At 42.4% G+C, this 27,435-nt stretch overlaps 1 protein-coding gene across 1 annotated transcript; it reads right to left on the reverse strand.

Moving 5' to 3' along the window:
• Window positions 1-22,808: 22,808 nt before the first annotated feature.
• LOC138071098 (histone H2B-like) lies at window positions 22,809-23,315 on the reverse strand. The gene has a single exon (XM_068962519.1). The coding sequence runs from the start codon at window positions 23,313-23,315 to the stop codon at window positions 22,809-22,811; it is 507 nt and encodes a 168-aa protein (XP_068818620.1).
• Window positions 23,316-27,435: the final 4,120 nt, after the last annotated feature.

Below are 27,435 nucleotides of genomic sequence, written 5' to 3' on the forward strand. Positions count from 1 at the left end.
ATGCCCACCTAAACTCAAAATTCTTGTCTTCTCTGGGTTGAATTCCTTTCCCTAATACATTTGTACTGATATACTAAACCCTGGTAACTGACATGTAATACCTGTTTATGGAGACAGGATTTATACTGGAGGAATCAAGTTCATTATGATACCCCCTAATCCAAAATGACCTGTATCCACTTAAAAATGGGAAATATGTACACATAAATCTTCATATAGGGAGGAAACTGTGAGCAGATATGGAAGGGTCATTGCCCTCACCCCAAGCCAAGGAGAGAGAACTGGAACAGAGGCTTTCTTCACATCACTCTGAAGGAAGCAAACCAGCTGACATCTTCAGTGGGATTTCTGGCCTCCAAAAGTGTGAGACATTAAGTACGCACTGTTCAATATACTGATTTTTGGCATTTCATACATCAGTTTCAGATTACTAATATGATATTTTAAAATCACCATGATTAGAAACACACAACGAAGCAAGCAAAGAAAGAAAGGGCCAGAAGATAATTTCTCTTGATACCTTCTATGTTACCAAGAAAATAATCATACCTGATACCCTATGTCTTACCTCTATGTTGTTGTTGTTGTTCAGTCTCTCAGTCATGTCCGACTCTTTGTGACTTCATGAATTGCAGCATACCAGGCTTCACTGTCCTTCACTATCTTCTGGAGTTTGCTCAAAACCATGTCTGTTGGATTGGTGATGCCATCCAACCATCTCATCCTTTTTTGCTCCCTTCTCCTCCTGCACTCAGTCTTTCCCAGCATCAGGGTCTTTTCCAATGACTCAGCTCTTCTAATCGGGTAGCCAAAGTATTGGAGCTTCAGCTTCAGCATTCATCCTTCCAATGAATATTCAGGGTTGATTTCCTTAAGGATTGACTGGTTTGATCTCCTTGCTGTCCAAGTGACTTGCAAGGATCTTTTCCAAGACCACAGTTCAAAAGCATTAATTCTTCGGCACTCAGCCTTCTTTATGGTCCAACTGTCACATCCACACAGGACTACTGGTAAAAACAATAGCTTTGACTGGATGGACCTTTGCTGTCAAAGTGATGCCTCTGCTTTTTACTACACTGTCTAGCTTTGTCATAGCTTTTCTTCCAAGGAGCATGCAACTTTAAATTTCATGCCTGCAGTCACCATCCGCAGTGATTTTGGAGCCCAAGAAAATAAAGTCTGTCACTGTTTCCACTTTTTCCCCATCTATTTGCCATGAAGTGTTGGGACCAGATGCCATGATCTTAATTTTTAATGTTAAGTTTTAAGGTTGCTTTTTCACTCTCCTCTTTCAACTTCATCAAGAGGCTCTTTAGTTCCTCCTCACTTGGCGCCATTAGGGTGGTGTCATCTGCATATGTCAGGTTGTTGATATTTCCTCAGAAATCTTGATTCCAGCTTGTGCTTCATCCATTCCAGCATTTCTATGAGAAATCTTGATTCCAGCTTGTGCTTCATCCATTCCAGCATTTCTATGATGTTCTCTGCATAGAATTTAAATAAGCAGGGTGACAATACACTGACTTGACGTACTCATTTCCCAATTTGGAATCACTCCATTGTTCCATATCTGGTTCTAACTCTTGCCTCTTGACCTGCATAAGGCTCCTTAGGAGACAGGTAAGGTGGTATGATGTTTACATCACTTTAAGTATTTTCCACAGTTTGTTATGCTCCACACAAAGACTTTATTGTATTCAGTGAAGCAGAAGTCAGTGATCTAAAGCAAATCAAAATATCACAAAGGATTGAAATCCCACAGAATGTTCTCTCTCTGCAGATGTACTAAATTAGAAATCAGTTTAAAATGAAAAGTAATAGGATATCCATTTATTTAAAATTCATCAATACACTTATAGAAAAATGACATAAGTAAAATTCAAATATAATTTTTAAGGGCCAAGAAAAAACCACAATAGAAAATATATGACCCTTAACATGAACTTCACATTCAAATGTCTTGAGGTAAAAGGTGATATCTTAGAGTTTATATTAGTAATAATCCTTTCCTAAATTGATGCAAGAGGCTGAAGATATGACCTGATCTGAGTTCACATTTTATCCCCATGATTAAAAAGAAATATGGAACCAAAAAATAACTGTCAAACTATCACAGTTCCTTCTCCCTTCAGGCTGAATTTCATAGAAAAACTATATCTGTTCAGCCCTGGTCACTCAAACACACTTTCACTCAACAGCTGTGGCTCACAGCTTGCCAGTTGACCATTGGTTGTACCAGTGGAGACAGGAGATTGAACTGGTCTCGCTGGACACTCTCTAATGGATGTAAAATTGCAGGCCATGGAAGCTTGTGTTTTAAAGAGCAACTGATTCTCTGCTAGAAAAACATTGATTCAAAACATCTGTATGAATGTTTAATAGAATTTCAGAAACCAGGGAACAAGAAAAGTTGAATCTTTGTGAAAACTTCGTTTTGCCATTCCTGTACTAGATATCAATCCACATTCATAAAATTACTTGCATGCTTAATCTGGCATATGTGTGATAAGTATAATATAGGTAGTGGAGAGGTATATCTGTTTCTTCACTTTATCTATTGCATATCACACATAAAATACTTCTGAATTCCATAATACACATAGGAGAATGAGAATAAAATGGGAAATGAAATTACTAGAACAATAATTTAGACATTATAGAACTCCATCATGTCTACTGACCTAACGAAGCACTAAATCTGGGCTCAAGAAAAGGCTAGAATTCTGCATTTTCTCTAGTTTTCTCTCATCGTTTGGCTGATACTGACATTGTTCACAGGTTTCTACATCCAAATCCAGGAGTACTGAGAATTTTTTTAAATTTTGAAAATTTTTATTTAAGTTTAGCTGAGTTACAATATTATATTAGTTCAGGTTTACAACACAGTGTTCAATAATTTTATATATTACACTGTTCAAAGTTACTACAAAAATAATTGCTATGTTTCCCTTTGCTCTACAGTATATTCTTACTAAGAGTTCAAGCAAGTATAGTTTAAAATATGATGAAATACTGAATTCTAATGAAAATCATAGAAAATTACAAAAGATTGAAATCATGTAGAGCATTCTCTCTTCAATGTTGTAGTAAGCTAGAAATTAATGGGGAAAAAAGGAATTGTAAAATCACCAACTACACTGAAAGTCACCCACATACCTACAGAAAAACAAAAGAACAGGTCAATGCACCAAGAAACACAATGGATATTAAATTAAATAAATATTATTATAAGCATTAACACTCAAATTGCTAGAGTTAGAAGAAGGAGTCCTCTGAATTCTCTGAGTTGCTGAACATCCTTCTCTTATTTTGATGCAAGGAACTAGAGACATGTCCCACTACCAGATCTGGATGCCTGTACTTAAATCACCATGGTTAAAAGCAACCACTTGAACAGAAAATCAACAAATAAACCATCACAACTCCTTCCTAATCAATCTCCAAGGTGAAAATCACAGGAAAGCTGTTATTGGCTCATCGCTGGTCCCCCACCACACTTTGGTCCTGTCATTTGGCTTACTGAGTTGCCAGTCCTATTGGCTGTTACTATGGAGACTGTGGCTACAGCTTCTGTCATTCAGTGATCTCATCATTTGGGCAAAACTGCACTTAAGCCAAGACTTTTGCATAAACCCCAAAATGTTACAGGCTGTGGAAAAAAAAAAAAGGAGATAAATCTGAATTAGGTAGAATACTAATTTCAGAAGGTATATTGCTTGATTCCAGAAAATTAGATTTTCAAATTTTACACTGCAGTGGGGTCCTATTTTATGTTTTTAACTGAATCCAGATTTCAGATATGTTGAAAGAGTAGGAATGGGTAATCATGATTTTTATATCTGCTGTGTAAATGGATGGTAAGTCATGTCTGACTCCCTGTGACCCTATGGACCACAGCCCACCAGGCTCCTCTGTCCATGTGATTCTCCAGGCAATACTGGAGTGGGTTGCCATGTCCTTCTCGAGGGGATCTTCCAGACCCAGGGATCAAACCTACCTCTCTTACATCTACCTGCATTGGCAGGGGGGTTCTTTACCGCTAGCACCACCTGGGAAGGCATTTATATCTGTTACTGCATTTTATAGATTCCTATATTGAACATAAACATCTCTGAATGATACTCCTACATACAGGTGAGAGAATGACAATATGAAAGGTCAATGAAACTTTCATGGAAAGAATTTTGACCATAAAGATCCCTAAACTGGCTGACAGAGAAACCATGGATAGAAATGACCTTTTAGGAAAGCGACGAGATGCAATATAGTTTAAAAAAGCTCATGATTTTCCATAGAACAATTGACACTACAGACACATATAGATGAGGTTTATAATGCTTTCCTCAGGGTAGGAATGTTTTAACCATGGACAGTAGAGCACAGGGCGAGAACCCAGAGTGCAAGTGACTGTTCAGTGCTGCAGGTCTTTTCCTGCCCAGTGAGTGGCTCTGAAAAGAGCTTTTGGTTTGCAAAGTTCTGGTGGTCAGGGGTCAGCCTATGTGCCGGAGGTATATTTGATGACCACGTTGGTGGCCTCTGACACGACATGCTTGCCCATCTCCCCAGGCAGCAGCAAGTGCACAGAGGTCTCGATCTCTCTGGAGTGATGGTGCAACGCTTGTTGTTGCGGGCCAGGTGCCCAGCCTCTTCGGCTATGGGCTGGAACATATCCATCACGAAGGAATTCATGACATTCATGGCCTCCTGTGAGAGACTCAAGCCCATGTGGACTTGCTTCAGCATCCTGGGGAAATAGCTGGCGAAGCTCTCAATGTTCTTGGGGGGCGGTGACTGTGACGGCCGCTGCGGCCCTTTGGTATCTTCTTTGCCTTCCTTGGCTCCGTTTTGAAGGGCTCGGCTTCGCAGAGCTCAGTTCCTTCTTGCCCAGGTCTTCCTCAGACAGCTTAGACGATGGCTCATCCATTTCAGACTCACCTTCCCCACAGCTCAGAGGGAAGTACAGGGTGGTTTCTGAGGGCTGGTGCCTGGCTTTATAAGCCCAGCCTGCCCTGATGTCACGGCTAGGTCCGTATATGATTGGATAAAATGCAAGTCAGGGAGGCCAGTCACTCGGTCATCCCATGTCTTGTGTCACTGAATGCCCCTCCCCCATTGGCCCCCTGTGGATCAATCACAGCAGCAATCTTTAAACTTGCTGTGACCTCCACCAGAAACTCTTTGAACTATGTGGCATGTAGGAAAGGGCTTCCCAGGTGGCGCTAGTGTTAAAGATCTTGCCTGCCAAGGCAGGATATGTAAGAGATGTGAGTTTGATCCCTAGGTTGGGAAGATCACCTGGAGGAAGGCACGGCAACCCACTCCAGTATTCTTGCCTGGAGAATCCATGGACAGAGGAACCTGGCATGCTACTGTCCATAGGGTTGCAAAGAGTTGGACAGGGCTGAAGCAACTTAGCAAGCAGGCCATGTAGGAAAGAGATCAGAGAGTAGAGTTAGTTGCTCAGTTGTGTCCGACTCTGCTATCCCATGGACTGTAGCCTGTGAGGCTTGTCTGTCCATGGGATTTTCCAAGCAAGAATACTGGAGTGGGTTGCCATTTCCTCCTCCAGGGGATCTTCCCAGCCCAGGGATCGGACCCGTGTCTCTTTCATCTCCTGCATTGGAAGGCAAGTTCTTTACCACTAGTGCCACTTGGGAAGCCACACTCAATAGTGCCTGAGTGTAATCTTAAGTAAGGAGTGAAAAGGATGAGTACATGCCATCCTTTTGTGTTGTACAGGCAGGACTCAGAAAATGTTATGTACTTCTTTGGAAGGAATGATGCTTAAGCTGAAACTCCAATACTTTGGCCACCTCATGGGAAGAGTTGAGTCTTTCTCATTGGAAAAGACTCTGATGCTGGGAGGGATTGGGGGCAGGAGGAGAAGGGGATGACAGAGGATGAGATGGCTGGATGTCATCACTGACTTGATGGACATGAGTCTGAGTGAACTCCGGGAGTTGGTGAAAGACAGGGAGGCCTGGCGTGCTGCAATTCATGGGGCTGCAAAGAGTCAGACACGACTGAGCGACTGAACTGAACTGAACTGAACAAATATATAACTAATACTGAAAATAAATGTATCAAAAAATATCCATTTTCCCTTTTTAAATAAACACTGAAATTCTGAGCTTCCTTTTTAATAGTCCATTAATTCAACAGTCCTCTGAACACTGAAATGCATCCCTGCAGTGTTTTTTAGTCACTATTCTAAGGAGTAGTGGAGAAGGCAATGGCAACCCACTCCAGTACTCTTTCCTGGAAAATCTCATGGATAGAGGAGCCTGGTAGGCTGCAGTCCATGGGGTCGCAAAGAGTCTGACACAACTGGGTGACTTCACTTTCACTTTTCACTTTCATGCATTGGAAAAGGAAATGGCAACCCACTCCAGTGTTCTTGCCTGGAGAATCCCAGGGACGGCGGAGCCTGATGGACTTCCGTCTATGGGGTCACACAGAGTCGGACACGACTGAAGCCACTTAGCAGCAGCAGCTAGGGAGTGGCCTATTTTCTGAGATAGAAATGCAGACATCATTTTGTTCTCATGGAGGCAGTCGTGCACAGGAGTGTTGAGATGAGGTCTTGAAAGTGGAACCCCATGATGGGATTAGTGACCTTAAAAAAAAAAAAGACACTAAAAAGTAAGAAGACAGCTGTCAGCAAGCCAAAGAAAAGGCCCATACAAGCACAAAATCTCCCAACACCTTGATTTTGGGCTTCCAGACTTAAGAACTGTGAGAAATACATGTTTTATTTAAAGGTCACCCAGTCTATAGAATTTTGTTATAGCAGCCTGAGTGAATACAAGTCATTGTAAAAAAAGTTTCAACAATCAAGTACAAATCCTCTTGAAACAAATGTCAAAACAGAAAAGCTCAACAAAACAAACAAAACCCAGATGTTATAATTACAACATAGAACTAAATGAAACTTTTAGAACTGAAAAATGTAATCACGGAAACTTTTAAAAACTCAGTGGATGGGGTCAACAGTATAGTGTAAGTGACAGAGGAAAGAATCAGTGAACTTGAGGAATATGAATAGAATTCACCCAAACTGAACAACAGAGAGAAAACAGGCCAAAAAAAAAAAAAAAAGCTGAACAGAACCTTAGCAATCTGTAGGAAAAAAAAAAAAAAAGGATCATCAGAATCCCAGATGGAGAAAAGAAAGAAGAAAGAGTATCTGAAGAAATAAGGCCTGAAATTTCCCCAAATTTGGTGAAAGGATAAGCTTAAAGATCTAAGAAGTGAAGCAAACTCCAAATAATCAGTCCACACCAAGACCCATTATAACTCAATTCCGGAAAACTAAAAATTAAGAAAAAACTTTGAAAACAACCAAAGGAAAAAGGAAACAGTACCTACCATCAGTCTGAATGAAGACAGATTTCTCATCTAAACCTTGGAGAAGTGCCAGAATATTTTTCAAGTGCTGAAAGAAAAGAATTTTAATCCACGAATTCCATACCTTAAGAAACTATCCTTCAGGAATGAAAGAGAGAAAAAAAAGTGATCAGATAAAGAGAAGTTGAGAGAATTTGTCATTAGCATTGGTTGAAGGAAGTTCTTCAAACAGAAAGGTTATTGTATTAGTTTTCTAGGCCTGCCACAACAAAGTATCAGGATTTGGGTGGTTTAAACAACAGAAATGTATTGTCTCATAATCTGGAGGCAAGGAGTCTGAAGTCATGGCTTCAGGGGCCCTGCTCCCTCTGAAACCTGGATGGGGGACTGCTCCCTTTGTGCTGCCTGGGTTCTGGTGGTTGACGGCAGTCCTTGGGGTTCCATGACCTGGAGCTAAAGCACTTCCATCTCTGTCTCCCTCATCACAGGGCATTCTCCCCTTGGTTTCTGTGTCTCTTCTCTTCTTGTCAGGACAATGGTCGTACTGGATAAGGGTCTCCTCTATTCCAATATGACCTCACTGGAGCTACTTACAGCTGTAACAACTCCATTTCCAAATCAGGTCACATTCGGAGGTCCTGGGGGTCAGGAATTCAACAGACCTTTGGGGGAGACACAATTTAGTACATAACAAATTACCAAAGAAAAGTTTACAAACTGTAGGTTGCCATTCATATAACCTTCTCAAAATGAGAAAATTATAGAGATGGAGAAGAGATTCATCACTGCTGATGCTTAGAGAGGTGAATTGAGGGACCAGAATACCATGCGTGACTATAAGGGGGTAGGAGGAGGGAGACCTTTGTGATGATGGAAATGTACCTGTCTTGACTGTAGGGGTTTAATGAATCAATATATGTGATAAAATGACAACTACACCCACTCTATCACCTGGAGGAGGGCACTGCAACCCACTCCAGTATTCTTGCCTGGAGAATCCATGGACAGAGGAACCTGGCATGCTACCATCTATAGGGTCACAAAGAGTTGGACAGGGCTGAAGTGACTTAGCAAGTATGCCATGTAGGAAAAAGAGCATCCATTTGCTTTAGCTGATATATGGCTACTATTTCTGCTTGTGAACTTTCAAAAGATGTACGGAAAGTCACCTAAATTGGAAAAAAAAAGAAAGAAAGAAAACTAGTTTGAGATTCTTGAGAGGGTCTGACTGACCTCCATAACTCACGTGCTCGCTGCCATCAGTGACTCCGGCCACTTGGAGGCCATTTTACACCACCACAGAATCTTATTTTTCCTTTTCTGAGCCACTGTAGCTTGAGCGCTGCTTCCCAGATATCTGTAGTGGTAAAGGACCTGCCTCCCGATGCAGGAGACATAAGAGAGGCAGAGTCGATCCCTGGGTCAGGAAGATCCCCTGGAGGATGAAATGACAACCCACTCCAGTATTCTTGCCTGGACAATCCTACAGACAGAGGAGCCTGGCGGGCTACAGTCCATAGGGTTGCAAACAGTCCAAGTCGACTGAAGCAACTTAGCACACTCAAGCACACAGCTCGAGCAGGAACTCTCTGATGTGTTCAGAAGACTGCTCCTCAAAATCATAGGACATATATGTGTGCGTCCATGCCCGGTTACTTCAGCCGTGTAAGACTCTTTGCGATCTCATTGACTGTAGCCTGCCAGGCTCTTCAATTCATGTGATTTTCCAGAACTGACCTGCTATTACCTATAGTACTCATGGAAGTCCATGAGAAAAGTAAAAATAGCAAACCCACATCCTCCAAAGATGGAACAGGAATAGAAACGGAATACTTACAATTTATTAAAAAATACTTCTGTATTTATGGATTTAAATTTAAATATTTAAAATTTAACGTTTTACATTTTGCAGGTGTGCTCAGTCCCTTCAGTCATGTCCAGCTTTTCGGGATTCCATGGACTGTAGCCCACCAGGCTCCTCAGTCTATGAGATTTTCCAGGCAAGAATATTCGAGCGGGTTGTCATTTCCTTCTCCAAGGGATCTTCCCACCCCAGGGACTGAACCCAGGGATCAAACCCTTATCCCTTGCATCTCCTGCATTGGCAGGTGAATTCTTTACCACTAGCACCATCTAGGAAGCCCCCCAAAAGTTAGCAAATCACCTCAGATTAATCCATAAGTCCAGTAACACTCCAATAAAAAGAGTAATACTAACAAGCCAATTTTTTTGTGGAAGTTGAAAATTGATTACAAAACTAGAAAAGGCATATATAGAAAATTGATTTATCAAGGATGTTGCACTGCAAAAGAGTGGAGAAAGGGTGCATAATTGATAGATAAAGAATGGTCTCTATCTGGGGACTGGTTTTATTGGGTGTCTTCATTTTGTGAGCATTCATCGAGATGTACAATTAAGATATGGCCTTTTTCTGTATGTGTGTTATACTTACCTGCCTGATAGAAAACTTTCTCACTAGTAGTGTTGCATGTGTACCAAAAGTGGTTCTTTCCTCAAACAGGTTTATTTCAGTTACACTTATTGTAAACCAAATAAGAATGGTTTATAAACCAAACCAACAAAAGAGGAATGCAGTAAAGATTTTTTTTTGGAATACAGAGAAATTTTGCAAAGTATGTTACAGACCAATAATTAGAATATAAATTATGTAAAGTCACATGAGAAGCAATATTAAGAAGACAAACAAGGGGTTCCCTGGTGGCTCAGTGGTAAAGAATCTGCCTGCAATAGAGGAGACACGATTTCCATGCCTAGTCCAGGAGGATCCCACATGCTGTGGAGCAACTTTGCCACAACTATTAAATCCGTGCTCTAAAGCCTGGGAACTGGAGCCCCTGTGCCCTAGAGCCTGTGCTGCACAAGAGAACGCAATATAATGAGAAACCCATGGACTGCAACTAGAGAGTAGCCCCTGCTAGCCATTACTAGAGAAAAGGATGTGTGCAACAACTAAAACCCAGTGCAGCCCTCCAAATAAGTAAATAAATACGATAATTAAAAAAAGAAGACAACAGAAAAATGGGTAAAGGACATCAAAAGATAATTCACAGAAGAGGAAAAGAAATATGTTTGTTCAGAAAAATCTATAAAGAGATCACACCCAAGACATAATCTGGGAAAGGCAGGTTCAACACTAGGGAGATGCTCATTTTCACCTGTTAAATTGGTTTAAAAAATTTTAAAAATAATTAACTGCAAGAATGTGGGGGAAATGGGTACTCTTCCATAGCTGTGTGTGTAAATTGATGTAATTACTATTTGGCAGTGTCTAGTGAGGTTGAACAGAGAAGGCAATGGCAACCCACTCCAGTACTCTTGCCTGGAAAATCCCATGAGAAGAGGAGCCTGGTAGGCTGCAGTTCATGGGGTCACTAAGAGTCGGACACGACTGAGCGACTTCACTTTCCCTTTTCACTTTCATGTATTGGAAAAGGAAATGGCAATCCACTCCAGTGTTCTTGCCTGGAGAATCCCAGGGACGGGGGAGCCTGGTGGGCTTCTGTCTATGGGGTCGCACAGAGTCGGACATGACTGAAGCGACTTAGCAGTGGCAGCAGTGAGGTTGAATAGGCTTTCCAGGTGCTGGTAATGGTAAAGAACCCACCTGCCAATTCAAGAAGCATAAGAGACACAGATTCAATCCCTGGGTCAGGAAGATCCCCTGGAGGAGGGCATGGCAACCCACGCCAGTATTCTTGCCTGGAGAATCCTATGGACAGAGAAGCCTGGTGTGCTACAGTCCAAAGAGTCAAATATGACTGAAGCAACTGAGCATGCACACACAGTGAGGTTGAAGATGCACATACATGTCATTTACCAATTCCAGCTCTAAGAAGCATATTTATAGAGTAATGAAAGGCTATAACAAGAGTATTCGTTGCAGCATTCTTTGTAATAGCAAAAAAAAGAGAAGCAACTCAAAGATGTTTACAAGAATGGCATGCCTAAGGAAACTATTCATAAAATGGCATATTATATACCAGTTAAAATGGATGTATATATGTTATAGATGAACATGGATAAATCTAAAAATCATAATGTTGGGTGAAAAAGTCAAGTTGTGGACAATTACTTGCAGTGTGATATAACTTATTGTAATACAAAAATTATGAGAAAATTCATTTTAAAAACGTCATTTTGTGTACAAGTCTAGGTACTTAGAATCAGTGAACAAAACAGATCTCTGCCCTTATGGACTTTACATCTCAATGGAGGAAGACTGAAATAAATCAATATACACAGCAAGTAAATAAGCTATATATTGTGTTAGAGAATGATGAAAACAGAGCAGGGGAAGGCAGATAGAGTAGGGCTGCGCAAGTTGCAATATGAAATAGGCTAGTTCAGATAGGCTTCATCGAAATGGTGAGATCTGAGCCTTAATGTAGGTGAAAGGGTTTAAATAAATGGATAACATGGAAAAGAGCACTCCTCCTAGAGGGACATTGCAAAGGTTCCATGGCAATAGTGAGCCTGGCATTTTTAAGGGACAGTAAGGAGGCCACAGATTGGACAGAGTAAGTGGGGGAAGAGAGCAGATGGAGTGGTCAGAGATATAGTGGAGAACCAGAAAATGTAGGGTTTTGTAGGGATTTTGACTCTCACTCAGTGGAATTCACTATCTTTTTCAGGTTTTGAGCAGAGAAGTACAAGGATTTCATTTATATTAAAAATTATCACAATTTTTGCCCAGAATATACACCACAGAGGATCAAGGATAAAAACAGAGAGATCTGTTAGAAGGCTATTTCAGTTATTCAGGTGAGAAATCATGGCAAATTGGACCTTATATGTAGCGATGGGGATGTGAGAAGGATTGGATTTTGGATACATTGAGGAAGAACCCAAATGATTTCCTGATGAGTTATATGTACAGTGACTTCCCCAGGACTTCCCTGGTGGCTCAGATGGTAAAGCGTCTGCCTACAATGTGGGACACCCAGGTTCGATCCCTGGGTTGGGAAGATCCTCTAGAGAAGGAAATGGCAACCCACTCCACTACTCTTGCCTGGAAAATCCCATGGACAGAGGAGCGTGGTAGGCTACTGTCCATGGGGTTGCAAAGAGTCAGACACGACTGAGCAACTTCACTATATGTACAGTGGGAGAGAAGATAATGGCAAGATTTCTGCCCTGACTATATGGACTGGGCTTCCCTGATAGCTCAGCTGGTAAAGAATCTGCCTGCAGTGCAGGAGACTATAGTTCGATTCCTGGGTTGGGAAGATCTGCTGGAGAAGCTTAAGGATACACACTGCTGTATTCTTGGGCTTTCCTGGTGACTCAGCTGGTAAAGAATCCACCTGCAATGTGGGAGACCTGGGTTTGATTCCAGGGTTTGGAAGATCCCCTGGAGAAGGGAATGGCTACCCACTCTAGTATTCTGTCCTGGAGAATTCCGTGGGCTGTATAATCCATGGGGTCACAAAGAGTCAGACACAACTGAGCAAATTTAACATACAGCTGTGATTCTCTCTCACATATGGACTGATGGAACTGCCATCGGTTGAGATGCAGATGGCTATAGGAGGAGCAGGTTTGGGGGAAAAGATCAGGAATTCAATGTGCAATAGTTTGAGTTTGAGATGTCTATTAGACATCTGAGTGGAGGTGCTGAGTAGGCAGTTGGATATATTAGACTGTATGTTGTGATACAGATCCAATCTACAGACTTGGATTTAAGAGTTATAAGTATAAAAAGTGTTTTACAGTGTTTGAATTGGAAGATATCACCAAGGGAGGGTAGATAGAAATGAGAAGAACAGGGACCAAGCCTGGGCAGACTCCTATTTTAAGAGGTTCAGGAGGAGAAGAGGAACCAGTAAAGGTAACTGAGAAGAAGCAGCCAGGGAGGTAAGAGGAAACCGGGAGAACAGGGTCCTGGAAGCCAACTGAAGACAGTAAACTGAGGAGGAGTGACTCATGAGCTCTGCCAAATGCTGTTGATAGGTCCAGTAAGGATTAAGAATTGATCATTGGACTGAACAATGTAGGAGTTAGTTATGACCTTGAGGACAGAAATTTCAGTTGAGTGGTGGAGGTGAACCCCTGATTGGACTGTGTTCATATGAGAATAGGAAGGAGAAAAAAAAAATGGAAACAGTGATTAGAGACAACAATTACAAAGGGGTGAAGGAGTAGTCTAAGTGGATATCTGAGGGAAGAACATTCCTGAAAGATGGAACTGACATTGAAAAAGCCCTAGGAAACAGTGAGTGTGGCTTGTTTGAGGAACAGCAGAGAGGCCTTGTTGGGGCAGTGAATGAGGTGGTGAGCAGGCAGAGCGCATAGGGGGCTATGGAAGGAAAGTTGTCTGGGCCTCTTTTTGATACCAGTTTGATGTCAGTAGAAAGCCTAGGGGAATATGGTCTTAGATAAGGAATACTGGTTCAATCAACACCTTCAAATATTCATGTTCCAATATTGCACATAGAGATGTATGTTACATACATCTGTGAAAGAAGTTTGCCTTGAGACTTCCCTGGTGTTCCATGGCTGGGACTTCACACTCCCCAGGCAGGGGACCCAGTCCCTGGTTGGGGAAATAGATCCCATAGGCAACAGCTAAGAGTTCACATGCTGCAGCTACGGATTATGCATGCCTCGACAAAGATCAAAGATCCTGCATGCTGCTACTAAGACTTGGTGCAGCCAAGTAATAAAAATAAACAAATATGTATATTTTAAAGGAAATTTGCCCCAAATAAGAGCAAAGATACAAAATGCTATCAGTTGCTGAAAGTATAATCTATATATGAAACTGTGAAAGTGTTAGTTGCTCAGTCGTGTCCAACTTTTTGTGAGTCCATGGACTGTAGCCTACCCAGCTCCTCTGTCCATGGAATTCTCCAGGCTAGAATATTGGGTTGGGTTGCCATTCTCTTCTCCAGGGGATCTTCCCAATCCAGGGATTGAACCCATGTCTCCTGCCTTACAGGCAGATTCTTCATCATCTGAGCCACCTGGGAAGCCATGTGAAGATAAGAAATAATGGCCTGATGTTTTGTTAATAGAAACGACCTAGCAGAGAGCACAACATTGATCGTGGTGATAAAGGAGTGAAAGATGGTAGTAATATTGTTGAATTGGTGTAAGAGAAAGAGGTCTATAGACCTCCCCAAATTATAATAGGGCTGTATCTGGGTAAACCCATTGTAACTTGAAAATATCATAAGTCAAAAATGCATTAAGACCACAAATAGCCAAAACAATCTTGAGAAAGAAGAATGGAGATGGAGTAATCAACCTTCCTGCCTTCAGACTACAAAGCTACAATTATCAAGACAGTATGGTTCTGGCACAAAAACAAAAATATACACCAAGGGAATAGGATACAAAGCCCAGAGATAAACCCACACACCCACCAACACCTTATATTTGACAAAGGAGGCAAGAATATGCAATAGAGAAAAGATAGTCTCATCATAAGTGATGCTGGGAAAACTGCACTGCTATGTGTAGAAGAATGAAATTAGAACATTTCCTAACAGCATACACATAGATAAACTTAAAATGGATTACAAACCTAAATGTAAAACCAGAAACTATAAAACTCTTGGAGGAAAACATAAGCAGAACACTCTTTGACATAAATCACAGCAAGATCCTCTGTGACTCACCTTATAGAGTAATGGAAATAAAAACAAAAATAAGCCAATGGGACCTAATTAAACTTAAAAGCTTTTGCACAGCAAAGGAAACTATAAACAAAGTTTATAGAAAAGGCAACCTCAGAATGGGAGAAAATAATAGCAAATGAAACAACTGACAAAGGATTAATCTCCTAAATATGCAAGCAGCTCATGAAGCTCAATACCAGAAAACAAACAACCCAATCAAAAGGTGGGCAGAATATCTGAAGAGACATTTCTCCAAAGAAAACATACACATACATAGTTAATAAAAACATGAAAAATGCTCAACATCACTCACTATTCAGTTCAGTTCAGTTCAGTTCAGTTCAGTTCAGTCGCTCAGTCGTGTCTGACTCTTTGTGACCCCATGAATCACAGCACGCCAGGCCTCCCTGTCCATCACCAACTCCCGGAGTTCACTCAGACTCATGTCCATCGAGTCAGTGATGCCATCCAGCCATCTCATCCTCGGTCGTCCCCTGCTCCTCCTGACCACAATCCTTCCCAGCACCAAAGTCTTTTCCAATGAGTCAACTTTTCGCATGAGGTGGTCAAAGGACTGGAGTTTCAGCTTTAGCATCATTCCTTCCAAAGAAATCCCAGGGCTGATCTCCTTCAGAATGGACTGGTTGGATCTCCTTGCAGTCCAAGGGACTCTCAAGAGTCTTCTCCAACACCACAGTTCAAAAGCACCAATTCTTTGGTGCTCAGCCTTCTTCACAGTCCAACTCTCACATCCATACATGACTACTGGAAAAACCATAGCCTTGACTAGAGGAACCTTAGTCAGCAAAGTAATGTCTCTGCTTTTGAATATGCTATCTAGGTTGGTCATAACTTTCCTTCCAAGGAGTAAGCATCTTTTAATTTCATAGCTGCAGTCATCATCTGCAGTGATTTTGGAGCCCCCCAAAAATAAAGTCTGCCACTGTTTCCACTGTTTCCCCATCTATTTCCCATGAAGTGATGGCACTGGATGCCATGATGTTAATTTTCTGAATGTTGAGCTTTAAGCCAACATTTTCACTCTCCTCTTTCACTTTCATCAAGAAGCTTTTTAGCTCCTCTTCACTTTCTGCCATAAGGGTGATGTCATCTGCATATCTGAGGTTATTGATATTTCTCCCGGCAATCTTGATTCCAGCTTGTGTTTCTTCCAGTCCAGCATTTCTCATGATATGCTCTGCATATAAGTTAAATAAGCAGGGTGACAATATACAGCCTTAGAGACATGCAAATCAAAATTACAACGAGGTATCACCTCACAAGGTGAGAATAGCCATCATCAGAAAATCTACAAACAATAAAAGCTAGAGAGGCTGTGGAAAAAAGGGAACACTCTTGCACTGTCCATGGGAATGTAAACTGATGCAGTCACTACAGAGAATAGTATGGAGATTCCTTAAGACACTAGGAATAAGACTACCATATGTGCCAACAATCCCACTACTGGGCACATATACCCTTAGAAAACTGTAATTGAAAAAGACACATGTACCCCAGTGTTCACTACAGTACTACTTGCAATAGCTTCCCTGGTAGCTCAGGCAGTTAAGCATCCACCTGCAATGCAGGAGACTGGGGTTCAATCCCTGGGTTGGGAAGATCCCCTGAAGAATGGAATGGCTACTCACTTCCATATTCTTTGGAAAATTCCATACACAGAGGAGCCTGGCGGACTACAGTCCATGGGCTCACAAGGAGTTGGATAGGAGTGAGTGACTAAAACGTTACAATAGTTGGACATGGAAGCAATGTAGATGTCTATCTATAGATGAATGGATGAAGAAGCTGTAGCACATATATATTAATACAATGGAATATTATTCAGTCACAAAAAGGAGGACATGTGAGTCTATTTAACGAGGTGGATGAACCTAGACCTTATTATACAGAGTGAAGTTAGAAGGAGAAAAAAAATATTTTATGTTAATGCATATATATGGAATCTAGACAGATCATCAGACCAGTCAATCCTTAAGGAAAGAAACACTGAACATTCATTGGAAGGACTGATACTGAAGCTGAAACTCCAATACTTTGGCCACCTGATGTCAAGAACTGACTCATTTGAAAAGACTCTGATGCTGGGGAAGATTGAAGGTGGGAGAAGGGGAAAACAGAGGATGAGATGGTCGGATGGCTTCACCGACTCAAAAGCCATGAGTTTGAGTAAGCTCCCAGAGTTGGTGATGGGCAGGAAGGCCTGGCATGCTGCAGTCATTGGGGTTGCTCAGCCTTCTTTATAGTCCAACTCTCACATCCATACATGACTACTGGAAAAACCATAGCTTTGACTAGACAGAACTTTGTTGGCAAAGTAATGTCTCTGCTTTTTAATATGCTGTCCAGCTTGGTCATAGCTTTACTTCCAAGAAACAAAGGTCTTTTATCTCATGGTCGTAGTCACCATCTGCAGTGATTTGGAGCCCCCCACCAAGAAAACTCCATCACTGTTCCCACTGTTTCTCCATCTATTTGCTGTGAAGTGATGGGACCAGATGCCATGATCTTCGTTGTCTGAATTTTGAGTTTTAAACCAACTTTCTCACTCTCCTCTGTCACTTTCACCTAGAGGCTCTTTAGTTCCTCTTTGCTTTCTGCCATGAGGGTGGTATCATCTGCATATCTGAGGTTATTGATATTTCTCCCGGCAATCTTGAGTCCAGCTTGTGCTTCATCCACACCAGCGTTTCTCATGATGTACTCTGCATATAAGTTATATAAGCAGGGTGACAACCTACAGCCTTGACATACTCCTTTCCCAATTTGGAACTAGTCTGTTGTTTCATGTCCAGTTCTAACTGTTCCTTCATGACCTGCACACAGATCTCTGAAGAGACAGGTCAGGTGGTTTGGTATTCCCATCTCTTTCAGAATTTTCCACAGTTTCTTGTGATCCACACAGTCAAAAGCTTTGGCATAGTTGATAAAGCAGAAATTGATGTTTTTCTGGAACTTTCTTGCTTTTTTGGTGATCCAGCGGATGTTGGCAATTTGATCTCTGATTCCTCTGCCTTTCTAAATGAATAGTTTAAAATATAATGAAATATTAAGTTCTAATGAAAACCATTCTAAATTAGAAAGGACTGAAATCGCAGAATGCCTTCTCTCTCTCCAAGGATGTAGTAACCTTGAAATCAATCTTTTAAAAAAGAAATAGGAGAATAGAATTATGGACAGAGGGAAAGGGGAGGAGAGGGTGAGATGCAAAGAAAGAGTAACATGGAAATTTACATTACCATATGTAACATGGACATCACCAGATGGTCAACACCGAAATCAGATTGATTATATTCTCTGCAGCCAAAGATGGAGAAGCTCTATACAGTCAACAAAAACAGGACCAGGAGCTGACTGTGGCTCACATCATGAACTCCTTATTGCCAAATTCAGACTCAAATTGAAGAAAGTAGGGAAAACCGCTAGACCAAGCAGGTATGACCTAAATCAAATCCCTTAGGATTATACAGTGGAAGTGATAAATAGATTTAAGGGTCTAGATCTGATAGATAGAGTGCCTGATGAACTATGGAATGAGGTTCGTGACACTGTACAGGAGACAGGGATCAAGACCATCCCCATGGGAAAGAAATGCAAAATAGCAAAATAGCTGTCTGAAGAGGCCTTACAAATAGCTGTGAAAAGAAGAGAGGCAAAAAGCAAAGGAGAAAAGGAAAGATATAAGCATCTGAATGCAGAGTTCCAAAGAATAGCAAGAAGAGATAAGAAAGCCTTTTTCAGCGATCAATGCAAAGAAATAGAGGAAAAGAACAGAATGGGAAAGACTAGAGATCTCTTCAAGAAAATTAGAGATACCAAGGGAACATTTCATGCAGAGATGGGCTCGATAAAGGACAGAAATGGTCTGGACCTAAGAGAAGCAGAAGATATTAAGAAGAGGTGGCAAGAATACACAGAAGAACTGTACAAAGAAGATCTTCATGACCCAGATAATCATGATGATGTGATCACTAATCTAGAGCCAGACCTCTTGGAATGTGAAGTCAAGGGGGCCTTAGAAAGCATCACTACGAACAAAGCTAGTGGAGGTGATGGAATTCCAGTTGAGCTGTTTCAAATCCTGAAAGATGATGCTGTGAAAGTGCTGCACTCAATATGCCAGTAAATTTGGAAAACTCAGCAGTGGCCACAGGACTGGAAAAGGTCAGTTTTCATTTCAATTCCAAAGAAAGGCAATGCAAAAGAATGCTCAAACTACTGCACAAGTGCACTCATCTCACACGCCAGTAAAGTAACGCTCAAAATTCTCCAAGCCAGGCTTCAACAATACATGAACTGTGAACTCCCTGATGTTCAAGCTCCTTTTAGAAAAGGCAGAGGAACCAGAGATCAAATTGCCAACATCCGCTGGATCATGGAAAAAGCAAGAGAGTTCCAGAAAAACATCTATTTCTGCTTTATTGACTATGCCAAGCCTTTGACTGTGTGGATCACAATCAACTGTGGAAAATTCTGAAAGAGATGGGAATACCAGACCACCTGACCTACCTCTTGAGAAATCTGTATGCAGGTCAGGAAGCAACAGTTAGAACTGGACATGGAACAACAGACTGGTTCCAAATAGGAAAAGGAGTACGTCAAGGCTGCATATTGTCACCCTGCTTATTTAACTTCTATGCAGAGTATATCATGAGAAACGATGGACTGGAAGAAACACAAGCTGGACTCAAGATTGCCAGGAGAAATATCAAAAACCTCAGATATGCAGATGACACCACCCTTATGGCAGAAAGTGAAGAGGAGCTAAAAAGCATCTTGATGAAAGTGAAAGAGGGGAGTGAAAAAGTTGGCTTAAAGCTCAACATTCAGAAAATGAAGATCATGGCATCCAGTCCCATCACTTCATGGGAAATAGATGGGGAAACAGTAGAAACATTGTCAAATTTTATTTTGGGGGGCTCCAAAATCACTGCAGATGGTGATTCCAGCATTGAAATTAAAAGATGCTTACTCCTTGGAAGAAAAGTTATGAGCAATGTAGGTAGCATATTCAGAAGTAGAGACATTACTTTGCCGACTAAGGTCCGTCTCGTCAAGGCTATGGTTTTCTCTGTGGTCATGTATGGATGTGAGAGTTGGACTGTGAAGAAGACTGAGCACCAAAGAATTGATGCTTTTGAACTGTGGTGTTGGAGAAGACTCTTGAGAGTCCCTTGGACTGCAAGGAGATCCAATCAGTCAATTCTGAAGATCAACCCTGGGATTTCCTTGGAAGGACTGATGCTAAAGCTGAGGCTCCAGTACTTTGGCCACCTCATGAGAAGAGTTGCCTCATTGGAAAAGATTCTGATGCTGGGAGGGATTGGGGGCAGGAGGAGAAGGGGACGACCGAGGATGAGATGGCTGGATGGCATCACGGACTCAATGGACGTGAGCCTGAGTGAACTCCGGGAGATGGTGATGGACAGGTAGGCTTGGCCTGCTGCGATCATGGGGTCGCAAAGAGTCGGACACGACTGAGTGACTGAACTGAACTGAACTGAACAGGAATTTGCTGTTATGGCTCAGGAAACTCAAACAGGGGCTCTGCATCAACCTAGAGGGGTGAGATGGGGAAGGAGTTCCAAAAGGGAGGAGATATATGTATACCCTAGGCTGATTCATGTTGAGGTTTGACAGAAAACAGCAAAATTCTGTAAAGCAATAATCCTTCAATAAAAAATTAATTAATTAAAAAAAACATATCTCAAAACAAACAAAAATAAAAGGAATAGGAAAATCACCAACTAGTTTGAAATTCAGCAATATACTTTTAGAAATAAAAATGTCAATGCACCAAGAAGAAAACACAATGCACATTAAATTCAGTAAATACTATCATAAGCAATAGCAGTCAAATACTGGAGGTAGAAGAAGAAGTCATCTCATTTCTCTTAACTGCTGAACATCCTCCTCCTTATTTTGATGCAAGGAGCTAGAGGCATCTCCCTCAACAAGAAATGGGGTGCATGCATGTGCGCTAGGTCTCTTCAGTTGTGTCCCACTCTTCGTGGCCCTATGAACTGTGGCCCACCAGGCTCCTCTGTCCCTGGGAATTATCCAGGAAAGAATACTGGAGTGGGTTTCCATGCCCTCCTCCAGGGAACCTTCTCCATCTAGGGACAGAACCTGGGTCTCCTGTGTCTCCTGCATTGCAGGCAGGTTCTTTACTACCAGCACCATCTGGGAAGACCCAAGAAATGGATGTGTGCATGCTAAGCTGCTTCACTCGTGTCTGACTCTTTGAGACCCTATGGATTGTAACCCGCTAGGCTCCTCTGTCCATGGGACCTTCCAGCAAGAATACTGGAGTGGGTTGCCATGCCTTTCTCCAGGGCATCTTCCCAGTCCAGGGATTGAATCCACGGCTCTTCGTTTCCCACATAAGAAGGCAGGTTCTTTACCACTAGCACCACCTGGGAAGCCCCAAGAAATGGATGCCTGTACTTAAATCACCATGGTTAAAAGCAGGTGCTTGAATGGAAAAACATCAGGAAAACTATCACCCCATATTCCCACACCATATTTAGTCTGAGTGTCACAGGAAGGTTGTTATTTGTTCATCTCTCCTCACTCCACCATACGTTTGGCCAATTGCTTTGGCTCATGGGCTACCAGTCCCTCATTGGCTGCTACTGTGGAGACTGTGGCTACATTCCCTGTCACTGGACTATGCCATCATCCCTGCAAGTTTGCAATTCAGTCAGGATTTTTGTTTTCTTTCTTTTTTTTTTTTTTAAAGCAAAATGTTCTAGGTTGCAAACAAAAAATAAGATCAGAGAAATCTGGATAAGTTAATTTCAAAAGATACAGCGCTTGATTCCAGAAATTTAGAATTTTCTTATTTTACACTGTGTTTGAGTCCTATTTTACACATGGAAGTGAATTGGGATTGAAGGAATAGAATGGGTAAATGTGATTTTTATATCTGTTACTGCTGGTGCAGTGGTAAAGAATCTGACTGCCAGTACAGGAGATGAAAGAGACACAGCTTCTATCCCTTGGTCAGAAAGATCCCCTGGAGTAGGAAATGACAACCCAATTGAGTACTCTTGGTTGGAAACTTTCAAGGAGATAGGAGCCTGGCGGGCTCCTGTCCATGGGGTCAGAAAGAGTCGGACATGACTGAGTGACTGAACACACACACACACACACACACACACACACACACACACACACACACACACACACCACTGTTCTTTGTGAGCCTGCGTGCTACCTTGCTTCAGTGGTGTTCGACCCTTTGCAGACCCTATGGACTGTAGCCCACCAGGCTCCTCTCTCCATGGGATTCTCCAGGAAAGAATACTGGAGAGGGTTGCCATGCCCTCCTCCCAGCGATCTTTATGACCCAGGGATGGACCCTGCCTCTCCTGCGACTCCTGCATTGCAGGCGGATTCGTTACTGCTGAGCCACCCGGGAAGACCACACTGGTTTTTATCGGTTGCTATACTCATATAAAAATCTCTGGATGATACCTAAATATCGATGGGAGAATGAAAATGGAAAAGGCCAATGAAACTTTTAGGGAAAGAATTTTGACCATAAAGATCCCTAAAATCACTGAGAAAGCACGAATAGAAATAACCACTTAGGAAAGCGACGAGTTGCAACATGTTAAGAAAAAAGGACACGATTTTCCGTCAAACAAATGAAACAACCGACACATATTGAAGCAAAGTTAATGAGGTTTTTAATGTTTTCTTTGGGGTAGAAATGTTTTAAAGATTAAATGTAGGGCCTAAGGGGAGAACCCTTAAGTCTGGTTTGTGATGGTCAGTTTGCGACAGTCCTGAGGCAGTTCATCTGGAGAGGTGGTATCTGATGACCGACTTGGTGCCCTCGGACGTGGCATACTTGCCGAGCTCCCCAGGCAACAGAAGACGCACAGCGGTCTCGATGTCTTCGGTCATGATGGTGCAGCGCTTGTTGCTGTGGGCCAGGCGCCCGGCCTCTTCGGCAATCCGCTCGAACATATCTTTCACAAACGAATCCAGGACGTTCACGGACTCACGGGAAAGACTCAGGCCTGTATGTACTTGCTTCAGCACCCTAGGGAAATAGGTAGCAAAGCTGGAGAAATTGCCCTGACGGCAGCGGCGGCGTCGGCAACGGCAACGGCGGCCCTTAGCTGTCTTCTGCTTTGCCTTTTTTGGTTCCGCATCATACGGCTCTGGTTTCAAGGTCTCTGCTTTCGCCATCTCCGGTTCAGAGGGCTCAGCTTCGGAGGTGCTGGTGTCTATGGTGATCACATCTTCCTCATGGCCGTCAGAGGATGGTTCCCACACGGCAGCGCCACCATTCTCCATAGCGCAGCCCAGAAGAACAGTGAGGCCGTTGAAGGCCGTTGGCCGAATTTATAGGCCCGGCTTTCCCTGACGTCACAGACACTGTCCATATCTGATTGGATGCAAGGCAGGGAGGCCTGTTACTATGGCAGCTCATGTCACGTGACACCGGATGCCCCGCCTCTCAACTCTTGCCCTGCCCCTCCCCCATGTTTAACCCCTAGTCAGCACAGCTCCCCCTGGTGGCTCTGATGGTAAAGTGTCTGTCTACAATGTGGGATACCTAGGTTGAATCCCCGGGTTGGGAAGATCCCATGGAGAAGGAAATGGCAACCCACTCCAGTACCATTGCCTAGAAAATCCAATGGACGGAGGAGCCTGGTGTCCATGGGGTCGCAAAGAGTCGGACATGACTGAGCGACTTCACTTTCACTTTCAGCCAAACTCAGTGAAAGCCACCTAAGTTGGAAAATGAAATCATCAGTTAAAGCTTCCTGAGAGAGTATGACAGTCCTCCACAGCTCCAGCTCTTTCAGGCATCAGAGTGACTCAGGTCACTTGGTGGACATTTTACTCTAACACAGAATCTTCTCCTGGCTGACCTACAGTGGCATGAGCAGAGTGCCTTGGTTTCCTCAGCAGAGTGCTCCTGAAAATCATAGGAATGAAATGAACAGCTATTATCTCCAGAATTTATAAAAACCAATGATCAGTATCTAGAGAATGACAGAATCCCATTTTCCAAACAGAACACAAAGAGAAATAGGAATACTTACACATACACACTATAAATATGTAACATTTTGCAAATTATAAATTGTTGTCTTAAACCTTATTTAGGTCCCTGAAATACCACACATACTGGAATTGATTAATGATTTATAGTGGTTATTTCTCAAAAAATGATCATTCTTATTGCTGAAAAGCCACTAGGGTGAGAGAAAACGAATAAAAAGAGAGAGAAATAAAACACCTAGAAATAAACGTACCGAAAGAGAAAGTGAAGAGGAACTAAAAAGCCTCTTGATGAAAGTGAAAGGAGAGAGTGAAAAAGTTGGCTTAAAGCTCAACATTCAGAAAATGAAGATCATGGCATCTGATCCCATCACTTCATGGGAAACAGATGGGGAAACAGTGGAAAGAGTGTCAGACTTTAGTTTTGGGGGGCCCCCAAAATCACTGCAGATGGTGTCTGCAGCCACGAAATTAAAAGATGCTTACTTCTTGGAAGGAAAGTTATGACCAAAATAGATAGCATATTCCAAAGCCGAGACATTACTTTGCCAACAAAGGTCCGTCTAGTCAAGGCTATGGTTTTTCCAGTAGTCATGTATGGATGTTAGAGGTGGACTGTGAAGAAGGCTTAGCGCTGAAGAATTGATGCGTTTGAACTGTGGTGTTGGAGAAGACTCTTGAGAGTCCCTTGGACTGCAAGGAGATCCAAACAGTCCATTCTGAAGGAGATCAGCCCTGGGATTTCTTTGGAAGGAATGATGCTAAAGCTGTAGCTCCAGTACTTTGGCCACCTCATGCTAAGAGTTGACTCATTGGAAAAGACTCTGATTCTGGGCGGGATTGGGGGCAGGAGGAGAAGGGGACAACAGAGGATGAGATGGCTGGATGGCATCACTGACTCGATGGACATGAGTCTGAGTGAACTCCGGGAGTTGGTGATGGACAGGGAGGCCTGGCATGCTGCCATTCATGGGGTCATAAAGAGTCGGACACGACTGAGCGACTGAACTGAGAACTCGTGTACAAAATGCTAGTGATTAGGTCAATTAAACACATTCATTTGTTGTCTCCTACTTGTGGAGGCTCTAAGTCCAAATCAAAGTTTCATCTGAGTTGGATCTTATGCAACGTGTGAATGCATAAGGGGCCTTCACTCCTGGCCACTTTCCTTGGCTTGAAAATAGCTGAAATCTCCCTATACTTCCCCACATTTTCTTCCCTATATGTATGTATCTATGTCTGATTTTCCCTTTTCCAGTTCAGTTCAGTTCATTTCAGTTGCTCAGTCATGTCCGACTCTTTGGGACCCCATGAAACGCAGCACTAGAGGCCTCCCTGTCCATCATCAACTCCTGGAGTCCATCCAAACACATGTCCATTGTGTCGGTGATGCCATCCAACCATCTCATCCTCTGTCGTCCTTTTCTCCTCCCGCCCTTAATCTTTCCCAACACCAGGGTCTTTTCCAATGAGTCAGCTCTCCGCATCAGGTGGCCAAAGTATTGGAGTTTCAGCTTCAACATCAGTCCCTCCAATGAACACCCAGGACTGATCTCCTTTAGGATGGACTGGTTGGATCTCCTTGCAGTCCAAGGGACTCTCAAGGGTCTTCTCCAACACCACAGTTCAAAAGCATCAATTCTTCGGTGCTCAGCTTTCTTTATACTCCAACTCTCACATCCATACATGACCACTGGAAAAACCATAGCTTTGACTAGACGGACCTTAGTTGGCAAAGTAATGTCTCTGCTTTGGAATATGCTATCTAGGTTGGTCATAACTTTCCTTCCAAGGAGCAAGCGTCTTTTAATTTCATGGCTGCAGTCACCATCTGCAGTGATTTTGGAGCCCAGAAAAGTAAACTCAGCCACTCTTTCCACTGTTTCCCCATCTATTTCCCATTAAGTCATGGGACTGGATGCCATGATCTTAGTTTCCTGAATGTTGAGCTTTAAGCCAACATTTTCTCTCTCCTCTTTCACTTTCATCTAGAGACTTTCCCTTTTTATATGGATATAGCTCATTTGGATTAAGACCTATTCTAATGAACATATTTTAACTTGATTACTTGGTAAATACTCTATCTCCAAATATCATCACATATGAGTATGAGTGTTTATGGCACAGATACATTAAGTTTAGAGCCACAAAATCAACCCATAAGAGATTCATATTTTGAACTAATTGTGGGCATATCTCCTTCCTCTTCCATCTTATTAAAAGAACACTGGTCACCACTTATGAGAAACAAGGTGGGCCCACCACAGTCATTTTCACAATTCTGTGAATGTTCAGTAATGCCATTTTAGTATTTTATCTCTTCTTCCCTCTGTGAGGGAGAAGATCGTCTGTCATTCGCAATTGGTACAAAGTATTCTTTACACCTACGTTTGTAATTATTTCCTATTGTGTAGGATATAAGAGCCTGAAAAGTACACCACTCTCAGCCAAACACTGAGATAAAATCCTGATAATTCACAAAATCAAACTTTTCCTGAGCCCTTCAGGAAAGGGACATGGCTCTACAGGACAGAAAAAAAAAAAAAAAAGATTTTCTTTAAACTGGCAGAACCTCATGAGATAAAGAAAAAGAATTGAGGTCCTCATTTCACGCCAGTCAGAATGACTGCTATCCAAAAGTCTACAAGCAATAAATGCTGGAGAGGGTGTGGAGAAAAGGGAGCCCTCTTACACTGTTGGTGGGAATGCAAACTAGTACAGCCACTATGGAGAACAGTGTGGAGGTTCCTTAAAACCTGGAAACAGAATTGTCGTATGACCAGCAATCCCACTGCTGGGCATACACACCAAGGAAGCCAGAATTGAAAGAGACACGTGTACCCCAGTGTTCATCGCAGCACTGTTTACAATAGCCAGGACATGGAAACAACCTAGATGTCCACTGGCAGATGAATGGATAAGAAAGCTGTGGTACATATACACAGTTACTCACCCATTGTAAAGAATGCATTTGACTCAGTTCTAATGAGGTGGATGAAACTGGACCCTTTTATACAGAGTGAAGTAAGTCAGAATGAAAAATACCAATACAGTATACTAACGCATATACATGGGATTTAGAAAGATGGTAACGATGACCCTATATGTGAGACAGCAAAAGAGACACAGATGTATAGAACAGTCTTTTGGACTCTGTGGGAGAAGGCGAGGGTGGGATGATCTGAGAGACTAGCATTGAATCATGTATAGTATCATATGTGAAACAGATCACCAGCCCAGGTTCGATGCATGAGTCAGGGTGCTCAGGGCTGGTGCACTGGGATGACCCAGAGGGATGGGACGGGGAGGGAAGTGGGAGGGGGGTTCAGGATGGGGAACACATGTACACCCATGGCTGATTCATGTCAATGTATGGCAAAAACCACTACAATATTGTCAAGTAATT

Source organism: Capricornis sumatraensis, chromosome X (genome assembly GCF_032405125.1).
Source record: "Capricornis sumatraensis isolate serow.1 chromosome X, serow.2, whole genome shotgun sequence".
NCBI lineage: Eukaryota > Metazoa > Chordata > Mammalia > Artiodactyla > Bovidae > Capricornis > Capricornis sumatraensis.